General features: G+C 48.1%; 1 protein-coding gene across 4 annotated transcripts; it reads left to right on the top strand.

Annotated features, from left to right (window-relative positions):
* The first annotated feature begins 720 nt into the window (after window positions 1–720).
* Window positions 721–20,129, top strand: BID (BH3 interacting domain death agonist). Of its 4 annotated transcripts, none has more exons than XM_077783304.1 (7): window positions 721–827; window positions 12,212–12,318; window positions 13,666–13,734; window positions 15,579–15,756; window positions 17,026–17,168; window positions 17,982–18,185; window positions 19,324–20,129. In XM_077783304.1, the coding sequence occupies exons 3-7, from the start codon at window positions 13,726–13,728 to the stop codon at window positions 19,333–19,335; spliced, it is 546 nt and encodes a 181-aa protein (XP_077639430.1). In that variant the 5' UTR covers window positions 721–827; window positions 12,212–12,318; window positions 13,666–13,725; the 3' UTR covers window positions 19,336–20,129. The 4 variants fall into 4 exon arrangements, with proteins under 4 accessions (XP_077639430.1, XP_077639429.1, XP_077639432.1 ...); XM_077783303.1 differs by having other exon boundaries at window positions 791–901; XM_077783306.1 differs by lacking the exon at window positions 721–827 and adding an exon at window positions 969–1,091.
* Window positions 20,130–20,291: the final 162 nt, after the last annotated feature.

Genomic DNA, 20,291 nt, shown 5'->3' with positions numbered 1-20,291 from the left:
TAGGAAGGAAAATGTGTCAGGAAGGACACGTGTAATGAATAGCAGTTAAACACTGCTGAAGCAGAGCTATGTTGAAGTGTAAAGCTGTATTAAGAAAGAATTCCTTGAAGTAGGACTGTATTACTAGACTTGAAAGGAGGTTGTAGCAAGGTAGGGGCTGGCCTCTTCTCCCAGGTAACAAGTGACAGAATGACAGCACAAAGTTTTCAACTGTGCCAGGGGAGGTTGGGGTTGGACATTGGGAATGATTTCTTCACAGAAGGGTGATCAGACATTGGAACAGCTGGCCAGGGAGGCGGTGGAGCCACCGTCCCTGGAGGTGTTTAAGACAGGATGTGGCTCTCAGCACCAGGGTCTGGTTGGCAAGGTGATGTTTGGTCACAGGTTGGAGCAGATGATCTCAGAGGTTTTTTCCAACCTAAATGTCTGCAAACCTGCGACGCCTGTGATTTCAAGCCCGTAAAAACGATCTTAAACAAAAATCTGCATTTATTCGGCAGGGAGAGAAGCGGCTGTAGATGGGGTGTGAGGAGCCTTTGGCCACGCAGCACCAGGTGGTCTCCCGAAGGAGGAGAGTGGAGGGGCTGAGGGGAGAAGCGTGCCAGAGCGCGGACAGGGCGGATCTCCGCTCCCGGGGCGATTCCCGGCCCATCCTCCCTCGGGCCGCCCAGGAGCAGCGGAAGTGCCGCGCGCTGCCTTCCCGCCCGCGGGACGGGGCGGGGCCCTGCCGGTCTAAAACCGGGAGCGGCGCGGCCGCCCCGCCGAGCGCCCCGGCCCCGCTCCGCTCCCGCTGAGTGCTGCCCGGCCCCGGCCCCGCTCCGCTCCCGGTGAGTGCTGCCCGGCTCTGGCCCCGCTCCGCTCCCGCTGAGTGCTGCCCGGCCCCGGCCCCGCTCCGCTCCCGGTGAGTGCTGCCCGGCTCTGGCCCCGCTCCGCTCCCGCTGAGTGCTGCCCGGCCCCGCTCCGCTCCCGGTGAGTGCTGCCCGGCTCTGGCCCCGCTCCGCTCCCGCTGAGCGCTGCCCGTGCTCTCCGGCCCCGCTCCGCTCCGCTCCCGGTGAGCGCTGCCTGTGCTGCCCGGCCCCGCTCCGCTCCCGGTGAGTGCTGCCCGTGTTGCCCGCGCTGCCCGGCCCCGCTCCGCTCCCGGTGGGCGCTGCCCGGCCCCGCTCCGCTCCCGGTGGGCGCTGCCCGTGCTCCCCGCTCCGCTCCCGGTGGGCGCTGCCCGTGCTGCCCGGCTCCGGCCCCGCTCCGCTCCCGGTGGGCGCTGCCCGTGCTCTCCAGCCCCGCTCCGCTCCCGGTGGGCGCTGCCCGTGCTCCCCGGCCCCGCTCCGCTCCCGGTGGGCGCTGCCCGTGCTCCCCGCTCCGCTCCCGGTGGGCGCTGCCCGTGCTGCCCGCTCCGCTCCCGGTGGGCGCTGCCCGTGCTGCCCGGCCCCGCTCCGCTCCCGGTGGGCGCTGCCCGTGCTGCCCGGCCCCGCTCCGCTCCCGGTGGGCGCTGCCCGTGCTGCCCGGCCGCGGCAGCGCCGCTGTGCGCGGGGGGCCCGCGGGCCGTGCACGTGCGGCGCTCCGGCCGCGCTCCCGGGCTCGGAGCTGCGCGGGCCCGCCCGGGAAGTGCCGCTGGCCGCGGCGGTGTTGGGGCTCCCGGGCCGCGGGGCGTCAGCGCCGGGGCCGGAGGTGCCGGCTGCGGCTCGCAGCCCGCCGAGCCTGGGGGGTGAAGTGACCCTGCGGGGGTCCGTCTGCGCGTTCTGCTTTTTCTTCTGGCTGCTGGAAACGCCCCTGCCTCCCGGCCGGTCTCCCGGCTGCTTTCTGCCCGCCGAATCCGGCCGCGCGTTTTAGCGGTGCGGTGTCTCTTCTTTGCTCCGAGTGATCCCCGCTCTGCCACCGGCCCCGGCCCCTCTGCTGCTTCTGCGCCTCCCCCCGAGCCGTCCCTCCGCCCCAGGCGGTATTTCATAAAGCCACACAAAGTTCTCTTTGCCTTTGGACTGCGTGGCGAACTGCGGCAGCTCGCCCTGAGTTTCTGGTGCGAGTTGTCAGACACAAGCGGTATTGCTGGGATAGAGTTAAACGCAGCGGCAGAGGGTGTGGGAAGTGGCGGCTGCAGCGAGGCCAGCGATTTCTAATAGCTGTAGGAAGAGCAGGTGGTTTGTTCAGATGAGTCAGTGCGTGCTCTTGCCTTCCACAAAGCTGTGAGCTGCCTTTGGCTGGCCCTTTGTTTCCCGTGCGCAGCGTTCATATGGGACGTGTTGGAGTCAGGGTGAGTCAAGGCTGGAGCAGGAGACTGCATGCGGTGTGTCAGGTGGAAGGGAACGGAGTGAGCAGGGCTCCTTTCTTAGGGTATTTCTGGAAGTTACACGCTCGGGTGATGGTCTCTGTACCTCGGAGTGACACTGGCTCTGAAACTGGTGGATTTGGTGAAGGGGGGATGTCTTGTTTTAAAGGATAATATTTTGTAGCTTTAATTAAAAAAAAAAAAAAGGCATAGTGCCTCAAAGTTACTTAAATCACTGAAGTCTTCATTCAGAAAGTCAATGCTTATTGACCTTTTCTTTATGTCTCTTGGAGTATCTGGGCCATAATCTTGTCACGGGATGCTTGTTATCTGTTCAAAACGGTTAAAGTGTTCAGTGGAGGAAGGAGCAAGTGGTTCCCCGACAGGAAATTGTTTTTGTTTTGGTTTGTTTTTTGGTAAAGGACTTTTTGCAAAAGTCCACCTGTGGGGAAGAGTGGTTTTTGTTCTGTTATTACTTCTTGTCACTAATCAGACTGAAACTGTTTTCACCTGCCTGTGGAAGCATAACATCTTAAAAGGTGTTATTTAAAAAGAAGGGACTTTCTGTGTGTTTTTTTTTTCCTCACCTTTGTAACCTCTTTACATTACTTTAGTGCTGTTCAGTGTCTTTAGGATGACTTTGCAACACCCGTTCTTGGAGATCTCATCTGTGTTACACACCAGGGGAATGCATTGTATAAAAAGTAGCATTCTAGTACCCTGTTATTGGATTTCTACAACCTGACTCTTCCCATTTTCTTGTCTTCTGTTTTAGGTCTCTTGTCTTTCATTAGAGGTAACTGGCAGGGCTTGGGGACCTGCTGAAGCAAAACACTTCAGTTGTGCATGTGCAGAATGTAAAAGGTGATTGTAAACCTGTGGATAGGCTGCCCTGTACCAAGAAAGGCTGGTGTGACAAACCTCCCCTTTGGATTTGTCAGCACCTTCTTGTTTGCATCTGGTGACATTTGCTGAATTTAAGAAGAAAAAATGTGACTGATTTTTGGTGAGGTGGTTTTGTTGGGTTCCTGCCCACCCAATTTCCTAAAACCAGATTAGGCCAGCTGAGACTGTGAGTTCAGCTCACTTTCTCACTGTACACAGGCAGCAGAACAGTGTGCAACACTCCACCACGGCTGCCTGTGCAAACCAGGAGTCTGTGCTCCTGGGATTTGGGCATGCCTGAACCCAGAACCAGGACATTACACCTCTGGATAACATGAGGGCCGTGTAAAGGTGCTCAGTGTGGCTTTTTATTTCTGTCGGATCCTAAACCAGTGAGAACTGTGATATATAATTAGGGAATTATGTGGGGGATGTGTGTATTCAATGAACACTCTCACCGGAGGTCATTCATGCCATGTTTCCCTATATTGTGTTTTTCCTCTGCAACAGGATGTCATCCACAGGCAGGAGTCTGAGGAGCTGACAGCTCAAACAGGGTTGTTGGTTTTTTTTTTCTGTAATAGACTGAAAACGTTTAGAGTGGAAGCAGGCAGACACATAAATCTAGCGACTGTCACCTTTGGAGACCTTCCTAGGGCAGCCTGGTGCTTGGAAGTCATCGGATGGGGGAAAAGGGACTGTCTCTAATAACTCTGAACAGGTTTTGTGCCTGGTGCAAGGAGTGCTGGTGTGACTGTGGAGGAGCAGCCTCGAGGTGTTGGTTCCTTGATAAGGCAGCTCTTTTGGCCTCTGGGTATGAACTCCCCAGCAGGAAAAAGCCAGCCTGGTCTGCGGTTTCTCTGCTGAGGGGAATTGTGTGCAGATGGGCAGGTTTCATTTTCTCTGCTTAGCAATTCCTAGATGAGTAAAAGAGCAGAATTTACTGTCAGTGTTGGGTTGCTTTTTTCTCAAGGAGCTGCTTTCTCCTTTTTTTCTTGGCATGCTATGGCTTTTTGTCTGTGTCAGATTACAGAGTTTTGGGGGCTGGAATTACCTGCATATCTGTGTACTGTGCAAAGCCATGAAAGTATTTCTAATTAGTGAGGGGAGCTTGTGGCTTAGCCAAAGATGTAAAACTCTTGGAGGTCTGAGCCCCTTTTAGTTTTGGATGGTTTTGCTTGGGGCTGGGAGAGGCTGCAGGGTGCAGAGTTTAGCTTTAACTAAAGCTTATCAGTTGTGATTACGGTATGTGCTTGTGGGGGTCCTTTCCTCAGATATTTTACAAGTCTGTTTTTTTTGACCCAGACAAGATGATGAGGATATAGGGAAAGAAGGCATAAAATGTAGATGGAAATGTTGAGTCACCCACTGTCCAATGTAATTCTTTAACTGTCCAATGTCATTCTTTAAGTTTGGTAGCAATCTGTTAAGCTTCCTGTGATTGCCTTGATTTGTATCAGATGTCTGCAGTGAACCATGTCCTGACATCCTGCTGTTACCTCATCTGTACTGGGATGAGAACAGGACTGTCTGGAGCTGCCAGTGGTGTAGATTAGGCACCTCCTTGCAGCCAGATGAGATGGCAGGGATTGCCTCCCGAGTTTTTTCTGAAGCAGCTGCTCAGTGTAGAGCATAGGGTTATGTTGTTGTTGTCTTTCACACCCTTCTTGGCAACAGCTGCTCCAAGTATCCTTCAGCCCTTTCCCCTTGAGTAGCTCCGTGGCTTAGAGCCTTGTTAACATTATCTTGGGCACTTGTTGACTTCTGCTCTTGATCCAGTCTGCTGCTTTCCCTTTTTTTTTTTATCTCTCTCTTTGCACCACCATGGCACTGCTTGGATGTGCTGGTTGGCCCTGGTGGGCTTTGGCTGGACTGCCCTTGCTGACAAACATGAGGAAAAGGCTGTACCCTTCATTCATTATGGGAATTCTGCTCTTTCTCCCATGAGAGGATGGTGTTGTTGGGGTTTTAAATTCCTCCTACCTCAGTAGCTTGCTCCCCTCTTTCCTTTTCACTCTCAGAGCTTTTATTCAGCTTCACTGAAGTATGAGCAGGAGAGCTGGACTTTGTGTGCCATCATGGCATACGCGGATGTTGGATTTTTATTTAAATGTCTGCAAACCTGCTCTATTTCCTGGTAAAATACTGCCACTGCAACCTTTGGCCAGTTTTTAGTGCTCTTACTGCAGTTTATAGAATGGGTGATACCCAGGTCTCTCAAATACTTTGGACTGTTTTCTTCATCTTTAAAGGACAGATACGTTCCTTGGTAAGTGTAGCTTCTGGGTGTAATTGCTGTAACACTTTCAGATTGACAGCCATGGGAAACAAATCCCCTTAGATCAGCAGTTGTGATTTATTTAGGGTTTGTAAGCTCTTCCTTTGTTTCAACATCAGCCTGTTCCTCCTAAGGTAAAACTGAAAGTGAAATGGTTTTGCTTTGGTTTATATATAGTCATGTGTTTTCTCCTAGAAGAACAGACACTTTTCCACTGTGTGTGTACACCTACAGCTAAAAGAGTCCATAGGTGTTCCGTGGAAGAAGCAATGTGCTGAGGCATCTCCTGTTTGCCTGGCATTAGGAAATGTGTACTCCTGCAGGCACCTATTTGCAATTTTCCTAGCACAGTTCCCAAATGGCTCCTGCAGCGTTTCTTTGAGAGGGAGTGTTTTCTTAGCTCTGTATCATTGTGAAAGGTGTTTAAAAGAGATGATGCTTTCTTTTATACTCACAGCAGATGAGCTGCTGCTGTCAAACAGCTTTGATCACAGTGATGAATGCTGCTTGGAGTTACTATTATTTTTGTCTGCCTGCTTTGATGCACAACTTTATTTTTAAGGTTCTTGAGGGTTTCTGTGCTTCTGTCATAAGAGGTTCTTTCAAGATTATCTTGATTACTTTTTAAAAATATTTTTATACTGGCTTCATCAGTTTAACTGTCATGGTGGGAATGGAGGTTGCAGTGCAGCACAGTGGGAGAAGGGAATCAAAGGATCTGTGTCACACTTTCCTTCTGGGGATCATCTCTGGCTGTGCTAGTGCACAGTTGTTTCATAAAACTGAGGCATGTAAGAGATGTTTATGTCTCTGATACACTTGATGTTTAGGAGGAAGGGAGCCTGTTGAAAATTCATTTTCATGTTCTGGGAAAGCTGTCAAATATTGACACAAGGTTGTGGATGCTGTCAGAGCACATGAGTGTGCAGCTGTGGAGATTCATCTTTTGTACCATTTTCTCTAGAAATGGTTTGAATCTTTTTATGATGAATGTGAGAGGGTGAGCGGGCTGCACTGAAGTCATTCTGGGGAATACTGGCTGTGAGAATGCTCTTGACAGTAAATTGTCCAGTGCACCAAATCCTTGCTTAGCAGCTCCACGAGTTCAATCCTGGCTGTTGCATCAGCATCCTTGTTGTACCTAAGCAGGGAGTTCCTGAAGTGTTGTTCTTTGGATGTGTAATTACTGGTGGACCACTCTGGTTGAGTATTTAAACTTCACACTGAAGCATATTTACACCTTCTGTTTATTCCAGAAAGCAGTGCAGATATCCCCAGTGCATACCAGTCTAGAAAGGCAGTTCTTGTCAACTCATGTGGCCTGAAAGGCAGAGGGAATGCTACTGTTAGGGGCAACTTGTGTCCATAAAGCTGTCTTTTTGAATTCTTTTTTTTAATTACGTCTGACCAGTTTCTTGTTTTGCTTATCTAACTTGCCAGTCAGGCAAAGGAAAGACAGATTTACATTCCTCTTTACTGCTGGTATCAGCTGTGAAATGCATCCAAGTTGCAAACTTACATGGCATTCCTGATTTTTCTGACTGGTGGCTGGTGTGTGCTCATGCTGGCACTGAACAGTATGAACATGTATGAAAACTGAAATCAGGAGGATTCTTTTTCTCCTGTGGGTGGCATGGCAGTTCTTGTATCCAGTCCCACTTTCTGAGATCTTATGGCTGGCAGAGCCTGTCTGAGTGCAGCTCTCAGAGCACTGTTGCCAAGTGCTGAGACCGTGTCTGCTGCAGGAGCTGAGCACTTTGTCACTGCTCCCATGTAAAGGCAGCTTTGCCAGGGTGCAAGGGTGCAGTGCCCGTGGCCCGGCTGGGCCATGCTCTAAATCCACAAGCAAGTCTTGCATTTCTCTGGTTGGACACTGTCACTTGCACATCACCAGTGGTGGCTGGAGTTTGTCTCAGTACTGCCTGCTCTCAGTCTGTTAGTCCTTCCTTGATAATGTCCAAATACTGGAACTGTGATTCCTTGGTGCTTTTCCATCATTTCTAAGAGAGAAACATAAGAACTGCTTGGACGTGCACTGTGCCATTATAGCAGGGGTCTGTTGCAGCTGCTGGGCTGAAATGTTAGATTTTGAACAGGACCTGCAAAGACCAGCAATCTTGTCTGATAGTGGTGATGGTGCTTTTTTATCAGGGTTTGCTCTGCTCCTTCCAGCCAGGTCCCAGGGAAAGATAGAAGTCTTTTCCTGACCTTACTGAGGAGGTGATGTGCAGGATGAGCTTACATCCAAAGGGCTGGTGTTCCTTTGCTCAACACCAGAGGGGAAAATCTCAGCCCAGTGCCAGATCCAAGAAACTTCCTGCACTCTGATAGCCAAGATCCAAGTCCCGCCCTTGCCTCCTGGGCGTAACTATGCCCAAAACTGGAGATGTGGAAATTCTGTTTGGGTCCAGCTGTAGTAGCTGAATTCAGATTCCAGCTGACTCAGTGTAAGGTCAGCTGGGTCTGTAGGTTGGAAGAATAAGATGTTGTCATGCTGCCTCTGTCACTGATCCAATACAGAAACCACACTGATTGAAAGCTCCTGCCTACCTGTTTTTTTTTAATGAGCATTTTTAATATGGCAGTGCTCCTTCTTACTCATTCATGTGCTGCGTTGGGGCTGGTCACCAGAGGTTTTTGAGCCAAATGAGAAGGGTGGTTGGTGAGGGATTTGGATGTTTTTCTTCCTAAGAAGTCAAAGTACTGCCCTGATAACCTGAAGATTGCTGCAATTCGTGTCATTGTGAAAGGGCAAAAGACCTTCAGGAACTTAAATAAATTTCTATCAAAAAGGCCTTACTGACAGCTTGTTTTTATAATTGTCTCTAATGAAGTTTTTCTTCCGAAGAGGAAGATAAACTCCCTTTAAACAAGGAGTGAAATGTATTTCTTAGTCACAATACACAGCTGAGAGTGCTTGTTGTCCAGGCTGAGATGATAATTCTGTACTAAAGCAGCATAAAGAAGCAAAAGTAAAAATACCCCAGCTAAGGCAGTAGTATTAGGAATGTTTTGCATCAGGTGTATGAAGAGTAATGGCTTTGTGTTGGTGCTAGGTTTTGTTTTCCCTTGCTGGAGAGATTGGTAGTGGCATTATTTACATCCTAAAGAAGGAAGCAATTTGAAGCTGAAAGGAAGAGAAATAAAAGCTGAAAACCTCAAGCAATTGGCTGTCCTGCTTAGGAGTATCAGGCAGAGGTTGCCCTGGTTGGATTTTAAGTAGTCTCATGATTCCTGACTAACAGGGCAGTCCTCCCAAGAGCCAAGCAAATAAACTACAAGTGACTGGGGGACTGAGCTGCTGGTATCTTCAAGTATGCTCCTCACGGCTTGTCAGTTTTGCCACTTCCAAAACGGGCTCTTGATGTTGCCTCCTGCCTCAGAGGCAAATGGGGGGGAAATACCCTTGGTTTGGAAGCAGTGTTCCCTGTGGCAGTGAAAGTGCTGGCACTACCAAGCCAACAGCTTTGGTGTTAACCAGGTGTACCAAACCATCCTTCAGTTTCACAGTTTTCAGCAGCGTGTGTGCATCCATACATGCCCACAGGCTCTTGTTGAGCCCATCCTTCACCTGGCTTACACATTGCCAGGTGAATAGAGACACAATGTCTCTATTCTCCCATCACACTGCTTTTCCTTCCAAAGCCTGGAAGCAAATTCTGCTTTTGGGGTGAGTCTCAAATGAGGCAAAGTCTTGGGGTGTTCTAAGCACTGGTGCAGGCTGGCAAATCCTTTGCAGAGTAAGGAGTGATGGGACAGGTAATGGTAACATTCTATGTACTCAGCACTGTTGGTTTGGCACACCAACAAAATACCTTCCCTGGGCTGATTAGTTCCTGTTGCATTTGTGGGCTAGGAGCATTGCTTTTGGTGACTTTGGGCTCTGTGATGTGGTATTTGCTTACACTCTTCTGACCTGAAGTGCTGCAGACAACAGTGGCCCAGCTCAGAGTATCCCCAAGTAAGGAACTTCTTGAGTTGGTGATGCTGTTTCTCTTTCTTTATTTTGCTGTAGTAACTGGATATGTAAAATAGTTGTGCCTGTGGAAAGTTCTCATGAGGACAGTAAAACTGAGTGGTTATGGTTTGATATATGGATTTAAAATGCCAGGACATACCAAATACTTGGTTTCTCTGCCTGTAAAATGATGTCGTAGCTCTGTAGCTCAGCAGAAATATCTGCCTACAGGACAGGTAAGTGCTACCAGATCCTGAAAGGGAGAAATAAGTTACTGTTTTACTTCTTCCAGTAATTATGTCATCCTGTCTGCCACACCCAAAGTTCTTACCTTTCAGCTGCCACACAGGGAAAACTTCCATACTTCAGATTGGAAGTTTTTGACTTTGCAGTGACTGATGCTTTATTGTGGTTTCTGCTTTGGAGATTTTAATTGCTCCTAACTCAAACATGAGACATAAACATCTTGACAGCAGGTCCGTTGTCCCATAATCCAGAGACGCTGTTAAAGGAGTCAGTCTTCACAGGCCTGTGGCTTCCCTGCTGAGAACAGTAACCAGACAGTATCTGCTGGGAATAGTAACTCCCAGGCTGAGCTGTGAGGAGAGGTGAAGAATCTGAGGGGAAGTGATGGTAAGCAGAGCCACTGTTTGTGGGGTGGCTTCTTTTCTCAGTTATCTTGAAGATGTAGCGCAAGTGTGGAGGTGAAAACTGATTTGCAGGGTGACTTAGCACTGCTTCAGGGATTCTGGGACCTGCTGCTGTTATGGCAGCCCTGAGAGCTGTGGGGAGTTTGCCCAGCAGGTAACCATGGTGTTATACAGTGTATGAGGATGTTCCTGTGGATTGCTCCTCACTGCATGATGTGGGAGAGAAGCGTGGAGTGCCAGTTGTCTTGCAGTCCCTGCTTCTCCCTCTTTTCCACCCTACAAACTTTCAGTGCCATCTCTCCTTCCCCTGGAGCCAGGGGGTTCTGGCCCTGCCTGCTCTTGCCTCTAGTGATGCCACCCTTCCTTGGTGGACTGCAGATGGGAAAAGCTCCTCTGGTGAGTTCCATGTGAGATTTAAAGGATAGTGTAACTGGGCAATGAGAGGGAGAAACAGAAGGTGGGAGACCAGACCTGAAGGAGCTGTGTTATTGGAGAGCAGTAAGTCCCATCCCTCAGGGTGTACTCAGCCCCATCTAAAGAGCTGTGATTGCCTTGGAGGAAGCACCCACAGAGTTCACTTGTGAAAAATCACAGAATTCACTTGTGAAAACTGCCGTGTGTGGGTGGAATGAGGTATTTCCTACTGCACTGACAAGGCTGCTGGTGGATGTGCTTCTTCAGCTGTAATTATGGTTCCTTACCATATGCCTCTCCCACAGTCCTGCATCCCATGCAATGTTGAGTTGGAATGAACATGTCCTACCCTGATTCTGTAGAACTGATGTAAGGGTTTTTAACTTGTGGTTAAAGTACCCCCTTAATTTTTTTTCTAAGAAAAAGAGAAAGAACAGGTCTAAAAAACAGGTTGTAATCTTATGTGTTGAACGTGTCAAGAGATTTAGTGATTTCTTATAAGCAGCTCATTTCTCACAAAGAAATGTGAGCTTCTCACAAAGTTCATTTGTCTAATGAGTGAATTGAAGTAAAAAATGAACAATGTATTAAAATTAGTTGATCTTTCAATTATAATATCATATTAAAAATTTATTCCAAGATTTGAGCAGTCCTAAAGCAGCCTTAGCAAATTATCTAGTTTGACTCTGAATCTGAGTGCAGATGATGTCTGTACCCTTTATTCATCTTTTCTCCTCCTCCAACTAAAGATTCTTTTTACCCAATATAAGTTAATCTTTCCCTCCACCAGAAACAGTCTCAATCTGAATCTAAAACTACCAGGATTCCAAAGTCTTAATGATTAAAACATTTGGGTGGTATCAGCATGATTGCATCTGACTTTTTTGGGTTTTTTTTTTTTTAAGTTTCCTTTAAGGAATTTGACTTCTCAGCAGGAACTTCATGACTGTTGAAGCCCTTTGCATTGATTCAAAGTAGTTATGTAAAACTTGAGGTTCCTGTAATTACTAGTTAACTAAAATAAAAAGTAATTTGCCCTGTATTGTAGAAGTAGGAAGCCATTTTGGGGTGGAGAGAAATCCTTTTTCCTCTTCTCTGGTGTGTTTTTGGCCACCCAAGCAGAACTTTCTTAGCTGAGGGCAGGTATTGCCTTCAGGGTCATTCACTGCATGGGTGGTCAATCTTAGGTTTAGGAAATTCTGTTTGGAAGTTGTGTTCAGGTTCCCTTGTCTTCATTTTTTGCTGTATTAGTACTTTGGAGCATGGTGGAACTTTTAATGGTTCTGTTTATGAGTTTTTATCTCATGTGCAGTAGACAAAATTGCTATTTGCAGCTATGGTGGGTGACTTTTTTAATGTCTCTATTTTTGTGGATTTGGTCTGAGGAGTGTCTGTATCTGCACAGAGCTGATTTGATCCCTGAGGGAAGGGAAGAACCCACATATGTTGTAGGTCTCTTCTCCCTGCACAGCTACTGACATCTGCAGGTGCAGCAGGCACCTGGCTGGGCTGGAGCAGTCTGCCTCTTCATTTAAAGCAGAGAGTGGGAAAATTGCACTGAAAAGAAATGTTATTTCTAAAACTAGAATATGTACAAACTGAGGCTTTACCTAACCTAGGGAAATACTGCTTATGGTGACAGCTCCTGAGGAATTTGCACAAAACCAAAGTCCTGCCACAGACTTAATTCTAAACCCCCACTTTCCTCTTAATCTCAGTGTTCTGTTTCAAGTTCTCAAACCTGAATTAACATCTGTCTCTTCCAGCAAAGTCAAGCTCAGAGGAAAGGTCACCCTAACCTGTTTCAGAGCCCCTTCAGGTCCCAGAGAAGAGGACAGAGGACTCTCCAGCCAGAGCACTCCTTAGGATAGAGGTGAGTAGCAGCAATAGGGATTTGAATGGAACAGAGGAAAATGCAAAGCAGCAAGGATAAGCCTGTGTTGTAGCTGTTGGTCTGACATAATTCCATGAAAAGAAGAGCTCATGGTTAGGAGGCTTCCTGTTATGTGTTTCAGACATTTTGCAGATTGTGTTTTGGTCTTGGACTTCTAAGAGCCTTTGAAAGTTGAGAGATTTGTGATCTCTTAAAATATAACTGTGGTTTGCTTCAGAGTTTGAATTTCTTTCTGCTTTCACTTCCTTCTATTCTACCAGTGCACTTAGTTATTTAAAACACAGATGTGAGGGATTGTTACTGTGGCATAGTCATTTATCACTAGCCCAGGTCTTTGATGGTTAGCAGACCTTTTGCTTGGGTTCCTTAGTGCTTCCAGCCCAGTCTTGGTTTAGAAGGTGCCTGCATAACAACCAGGTTGTTGCCCTGGGTGAAGAAGGCTTGGTAGGGAGGGGGTGACCACTTTCAGCCAGGCCCTGCTCATCGAGAGTTGAACCAGAGACTTGTGTGTGCAGCTGTGGGACCATTGTGTCTAAGGCACAAATGCAAGGTTCTGAGCCACCCATCAGCTGCTCCTGGCAGGATGAGGAGGGAGCACTATGCTCCTACATCTCCCCTTTGTGAGGGAGAGGCTCTCCTGTGCTCTCCCTCGCTGGGTGCCTCTTCCCTTGGGCTCTGTCCTGCTTTCTCCCTTCTTCCTAGCAAGCCTCCCTTGAGGCTTAGCAGAGCTGCACTCATGTGACTGGAAGCCTCTGTTGGCACTTGATCCAACCTTCCTCATCGTGATATTTGTTGGGAAGTATTGAAATGAGCCTGAGTATCCTCATGGATGTCTTGCATGGAGGGTGGGGAGAGGCACCCTCAAGGCCCTGTGGATGTGTAGCAATGTCAGTTGGGTTTTTAATTTCAGAATATTCTCCTGTGCATGCAGATCTGTCAGCTCACCTGCTCTCAGGAGTTCCTCTCTGATCACCCTGCTCTTCATTCCAGCCTCTGGCTCCATGGAGGGTTGTCCCTCCCTTACTCAACAGCAGCTTTTGGCTTTAAAGCCCTATTTGTAGGTTGTGTCACTCCACTGTCTGACACACGGCAGGAAGCAGATTTGTGCCTTTTATTCACAGGGCCCCTGTCACTGAGACAGTTGCAATTTCCTCAGCCCCTTTTCATGACTGATGGTGTGTGATGGGGAACTCTTCAGAAATAGGGACATGCATCACTAAAAGGCACTTTTACTATGAGACATGGCCAGATACATAAGTACAGCTGTAAGATGTGGATGTATGGGGATTTTTTTTCCTTTCACTTTTCTTTTTTACTCTTTCACAGGACGAGGATTTCTGGTCTGAAGCAGAGGGTGACACCAGCTGCTCTGTCCCTGAATCCATTATGGAACAGGTTAGAGTCAAACATGTCTGAAGTCAGCTGTTCACAGTGTACAGTGGTTTTCTGGTGCATTTGTCCTGAGATAATTTGAAGGGAATAAGTCTCAGTGTTGGCTTGTGTCCTTGAATTTCCCAGAATTTCTGCAGTATTCCTGGCACTGCTCTGAATACAGGGAAGTGGATGGAATCAGTTAAGTTGCAAGTTGCTTCCTTGCAGCTCTCAGTGTGGCACTTTCCCTTGGGACTGCAAGCTGGAGATGTAGCTACATAAGAGACTACAATGTTTATTGATAAAGCTACAAACTGCTAAAACTAATAATGGAGTGGGCACAGCCCTGTGATCAGTGATTGCATTGTTTTGTGCAATGTTAAACACAATTATGATGCTGCTACTTAACACAAATCTTGCACACTTAACTATAACTGAAATGTCTGTCATCCTCCCCCAGCCTAGCTCATGTGGGATACAATTCTAACCCCCTACTCTACCCTCCTACCAGCCTTTTGAACACTGATACGTGATTTAAAAATGTATCAGTGATAAACCCAATGACCAGTCGAGCAGGCTGTGGAAGGGGATTGCCCCTGGTGCCCAGTGAGTTTGGGTACCAGGTGACCTGTCTGTAAACATGCATGCTCAGATCATGGAAGGTGTGCCTTCTGTTCATCTCTGACTGATCATATCCTTTCTTTTCCATTTGCTTCCATTTCTGAACCTTGCCTTTTGTTGACTTTGTCCCTCCTTTTGTCTACCCAGTCAAATATGGTTATGTTGAGGCTTTGCAAGGTTCCAGTCCCCAAAACTCCCTTTCAGTTACCAAGTTCATCCTGGTTGCATATTGTCAGCGTAACAAACCATTCTTCTTATTTTTCTTCTCCCTAGATAAAATTAGGCCTAAGTATTTTCTTACAGGCAGACCATCTGTATACCAGAGTAAAGATTTTCTTTCTCACTTTATTTCTGTGCTTATACCATATCCTACTCTCTTATCTATTTTGCTAAAATTTTTGGAGAGTCTCCTGGTTTTCTGGAGGCCTTAGTTGGTTATGAGGCCTGGTGTTCCAGTAGGGCCTCTTGCTCTCATCAGTCTGCCTTGTCTCATGGACTTCCTTGACCTAACTAATGTGGCCTGCCTTGCTTGAAGGCTGCAAGTTGTGTGGCCATGGGGACAGCACGTGCCCATTTACTGGGGGTGAATGTGCCATTAGAGGTGGCACTGATCTGCCATCTCATGTCAGTTTTCTTGTGAGCAGCTTCTTGGCTCTACAAGGAGCTGGATAGGTTTATTATGGAGCTAGTTGAGGTTCCTTTGAAGAGGGAGAAGAAATGTGAACCTTGAGTGGTTTTGCAGGCTTATGCTCTTAGCTCTATTTCCCACCTTGTGACTGCTGTGCTCTGATTACATGGAAGTGGGGAGCTCCTGCCTTCCTTATGCACAGCAATTTAAATGCCCAGTTCCCAAATACAGGGGTAAAACCCTTCCAAACACAGGTGTCTGAGTAAAGGAAATGGGTGGTTTTTGCTGAACTCACACCTTTTTCAAAAGAGGAACTCAAACTGGGGTTGCTGCCATTGCCACAGCTGGGAAGGTGAAGAGAAGGTGAGCTGGGTTTTCAACACCAATTTGTAAGAGCAGAGCCTTCTGTCATTCACCATGGGACAGTCCTGTCTGGGTCCACATCCAGGAGCCAGTCTGCATTTGCTGAGGCCTTGTGGACCCCCTGGCTGATGCTGTTCAGGGTACCCACAGGAGGCCACAGAGATGTGTTTAGGGTTGGAATACAGTACATGCCTAGATGCTCTGAGTGGGACATTTTCTAGGCATGGGCTTAACAGTGATTTCCTTATGTTTTCAGATCAATGGACCTCTTCAGATGGAGCATGCATTGCTGTTCACCTTCCTGGAGGTATCCTCTGACTGTAACTTCAAAGACCAGCTGCATTCCCTGCAAAGCCAGCAGATCATGTTGTGCCAAGGAAATGATGATGATGAGCTTCAGACCGATGGCAATCGGAGTGGCCACTTTCGGAATGGTGAGCTGGCTGAGCAAGCTTTTCTCCATCCTACATGTCTCTGAACATGGTGGTTTTCTTTCCCCATTTCCTATCTTTGTATTTATTGTCTGTTTCAGAGGAGTAATGTTTTCTCTATTGAGAAGCTTCACTGTGTGGCTGTTGGTGTTGGCTGGGAATTTAACACTTAGGTTAAGACAGCTGGTGCTTAGTACTTTCTCCATGGATTTCTACAGCAGCTGTCACTGGGTTTTGTCTGCAGCACATCAGACAAAGGCACAAAGCTGGTACTGGTGATAGCTGCCCTCAAGGAGTGTCATACTAAGCAGTTAAGTTAGGCCTCATGCTGCTCCTCAGATATCCCAAGTACTTGGGCTAGGATCTTGGAACAACTCGAGTTCTGGTCCTGAGTGAATCTCTTTCTACTCCCTTTCTACCAGTCTGAAAGCTGTTCCTCATATAACTTCTGGTCCTGTTCCTGCTTTGCTAGCCATCTGCAGGGTGTCTACTGCCCCTTGCCCAGGGTGTCAGCTGGCATGTTGACCTCAACTGAAGCAGGGTGAGGAGGAACTGCTACAGTAAATGGCCCTCTCTCACACAAATTTGCATAGGTGTCATTCCAAAAGCAAGTAGGACAAGGTGTAAGGTTCTCAGCTGAAAAAGGACAAATTCTGACTAGATGTAAGGAAGTTTTTTACAGTGATGGTGGTAAAACACTGGCACAAGTTGCCCAAAGAGGTGATGGATGCCTCACCCCTGGAAACATTCAAGGTCGGTGTGGCTGGGGCTTTGAGCAGTCTAATCTAGTTGAAGATGTCCTTGCTTATTGCAGGGGGCTTGAATGAGATGGCCTTTCAAGGTCCCTTCCAACTCCAGCTATTCTGTGAGGTGCTGTATTTTAGGTGGTGCTTAAGAGACAAGTCACTTAAAGTCTAGAATCATTAGGCTGAAAAAGACCTTCGAGGTCATGCACAGATTCCCCTCTCTGGGTAGGATGTTGGCTATAACTGTCCTGTTCAAATTTTGGTTGGAGATATTCTAACAAGCCCTGCAGTGATTTTTTTGGGCAGGTAAGGCTGCACTTTACCTAAACTACAGATACAAACCCTGTTTGCCAGTATTTCTGGTAAGCAACTTGGGTGCACTTAAAGAAATTGATCTTAGACCTGTCATGAATACCCTCAGGGGTGGGAAGGAGGTTGCTAATGGAGATTAGCAAAATGCTGTGACCTGTACTGAACCGCATCTGACTATGGCCTGTGAACTAAATTCTGTTCTTTGTGTTGGCAGGGTTGCCTCAAACAAATGAAGAGGTTATCCGGATCATTGCTGCTCAGCTTGCTGAGATTGGAGACCAGTTTGATAGAGAAATCCAGGAAAGAGTAGTAAATGGCCTAGCACAGCACTTTCTGAATGAGAATCTATCTTATGAGGTGAGTGAAAAGCAGCTCGATAAGCAGTTTTCCTTTTAAATATTCTGCATCCTTCCTGCTGTGACTTTGAAGGCCTCTGAAAATTAATCCCAAACATTTGAAGATTTGTTAGAGGTGATTCTGTGGCAGAAGTTAAATCTGTAAATCAGGTTCCTTGGGCTCATTCCTTTCTGCAGATGATGAAATGGTAGTTGTGGAAAAGGACTGACTTTGAGGCACTTTGTTCTCTTGATGGCCCCATGGCTTATATTGGAAAATGAATGGTCTGGCTAAGGCTGAGTTTTAGTACTTAAGATCTTTGTACTTTGGTGCCAAGTCCTGTATATCTGCTGACCATCAGATGGGTGAAAATTAAGCAGGTTAGTGACAGGAGCTGAATTTGTGCTTGTTACTGAGCACTGAAGAGACAGCAAGTCACGAGACCCTTTTCTGATGCTGTGTGTTCATAGGGGCAGGGTTGGGAGTAGCAGTGGGTTTAGGCCTGGCTATGTGACCTGTTGGGGTGGCCTCTTCCTAGATGCAGGTGGCCCAGCATCTAACCTGCCTTGCTGCTGTGCAAGGGAAGTAGTTTGAGGTTTCTTGTGTTAAAAAGGAAAAGGAAGGCTATCCAAGGATTAGCTCTACATCTGGATCAAGGGCCATAGGTTGTTTGGGTTTTTTTTTTTATGTAACAGGCAGGCTGCCATGGCTGGGAGGAAGGAGAGCAGCATCCTGTGGAGTGTTGCAACAAGCACATTAGTTATTAGCACAGTGCTGGCAAGCTGTTCTGAGACCCCTTTCTACCACTGAGATCCCTCTCTTCCTCCCATACAGGAGATAATCCAGCACATGAACAGGGCAGTGAGAGAGCTTACACGAGCCATCCCTGCAGACATGGAGCAGGAGAAGGCCATGTTGGTGCTAACAATGGTCTTGACTAGGAGAATTGTGAATTCAGTGCCCTCCCTTCTACACCGTGTCATTACCACCACTCTGAACTACATGAACCAACAGTTCCACAACTACATTCTTGAAATGGTGAGTGCTCGCATAGCTCTGTGGAGTCACAGCCAACCTGTTAGCTGTCCTGGCTTATTCCCTCAGGGGTGGCCCAGCTCTGAACCTCCTGTGGCCTGCTGGTTTCCCTGTAGTGCTCTGGAGCTTGGGCCAGAAGGCAGTGTCAGTCCCTGGAGGCTGGCCCAGAAGGCAATGCCAGTCCCTGCAGAGCTCTGGAGATGAGTGTGCTTGAGGGGGTCGTGTCACATGTGTTTGCCCCCTGCCCTCCTCAGAGTAGCCAGTGAACAGAGTGCATTTGTTCTGTTGGGCAGAGAGAGCTGTGACTGCTCCTCTCCTCCATGCAGTCTCCTCAGGGAGCTCCACCAGTAACATTCTGGTTAATGATTCTTTCATTCCCTCAGGAAAGGAAAGCCTGACCTGAGCTTTACTGGCTGCACTTCCCCAGTGTCTTAACCCTGAGCTCCCTGCTCTTGTCTTCCTCAGCTCCCTAGAGCTTGGGAGAACTGGAAGGGGAAAGGAATTGCTCTTGAGAATTAACACTAGTAGAGGAGCAATGAGAAACAGTCCAATCCTGTCTTGTTCTCTGTTGGCACTCGAGCAGAGGTGGGGAGGCTGTGCAGCTCGCAGGCAGGCCAGGCTCGAGGCCCCAGCTCCAGCAGCTAAGGAGTCTGGGGAGGGCAGAGCATGCACACGCTGCTGTTAAGGCTCCGAGGAATGAGGTGTGAGCGGGCAGGGCTGTGAGGCAGAGGTGACACTTGTGCCATGCTGCAGGCCTGTGGGACATCCTGTGCTGCAGCCTTGCTGTCGCTGCCTCACCCAGCACCTGGGCACAGTGTCCCCATGCCGAGCCCCTCACTCTGCCCTTCCCTTCACTCGGTTTGGCTCCAGGGTGCCGAGTTATGCCGGAAATGAATCACTTGTGTGTGAGACCGGCCCGTGCTGGCAGCAGCAAGGGCAGGCAGAGGGCTGGAGCTGGGCACCGGGCTGTCCCCGCTGTCCCCGTGTCCTGCTGCGGGCACGGGAAGGAGCACGGCAGGTGGCACTGCTGATGCACCATCCATGGAGCTGCTGCCGGGCTCCTGGGCAGGCACAGGGCAGGGCTTGGTGCAGAAGAATCCTGCTGCTGTTAATAATGCCCCTTCTGTTTCTCTCCCTCCAGCTGGGTGAGTGAGCTCTCCAGGCCTGTGTGAAGCATGTGAATTCCTGAAGATTTTCCTTGATGGATGAAGACCACTTGATTTAGTCTTAAGTTCTGAAATACTGCTGTGAAAGGGGTGGCAGAGCTTCATAGATAGGCTTTTGTAGACTAGCATAGCAGTAATAGTAGTGTGAGCTGCCTGCCAGCTCTGCCAGTGTGTGCCTCTCTCTTTTCACAATATTTCTTATTTTAGCAGTAGCAGAGCCTGCCTTGTACCTCCACAGGGCCTGTCCTCTTTGTTTTTTCTAAGCAGCCATAGCATTTTGCTTCAGTTATTCGCTTCCCAGCCCTGCTCCTGCAGCTGAGCCGTGCTGAATGTTGTTCCCAGGAAGGCTTCAGGCTATGGAATGGGTGGTTTATCAGTGGGGAGTGGGTCTATCTTGATGAGAAGCTGGCAACAAGAGGGAACAGCCCTGAGGCATAGAGGGAGATGTGGCCAGAGAAGGCTGACACCAGGGTACTTAAGTATCAATCATTATACACCTGTGTTTGCTTGAAAAACAAAACTGACAAAAGAACTGTAAAGAAAAGGGCAGGGTAAGCACAGGGCAAGTTTTTTGATAATGCAACCTAAGAAAAAGTAGCATATTTTGTAGTCACATCTCAGACTGAACAAACTTGGACTCAGGTTGTTTTATATATAATCAGACAAGGTGGCAAATATGTCACCTGTGATTCAGCTGCCTCAGGACTTTTCCAAGTATGTAAATAGGTTTTTTTAAGTTAAATAAAGATTTCATCTCTGATGGCTACTACAGCTCTGCAGACTTTCAGTCTCCACCTGAATTTTTTTTGTGCAAGTACTCATGGCATTATTCTAATTCACCATGGCTTATGATGCAGCTGTCACCAGTAGAGACACCGGTCCTGTGCCTGTGCCTTCCATAAGCAATTTTTCTGTAAGTAAAACCACCTTTTCTTCTGGTGCC

Source organism: Lonchura striata, chromosome 5 (assembly GCF_046129695.1).
Source record: "Lonchura striata isolate bLonStr1 chromosome 5, bLonStr1.mat, whole genome shotgun sequence".
Classification (NCBI taxonomy): Eukaryota; Metazoa; Chordata; class Aves; order Passeriformes; family Estrildidae; genus Lonchura; species Lonchura striata.
Note: the sequence above shows the minus strand (reverse complement) of the source record. Positions and strands in the feature narration are given on the sequence as shown.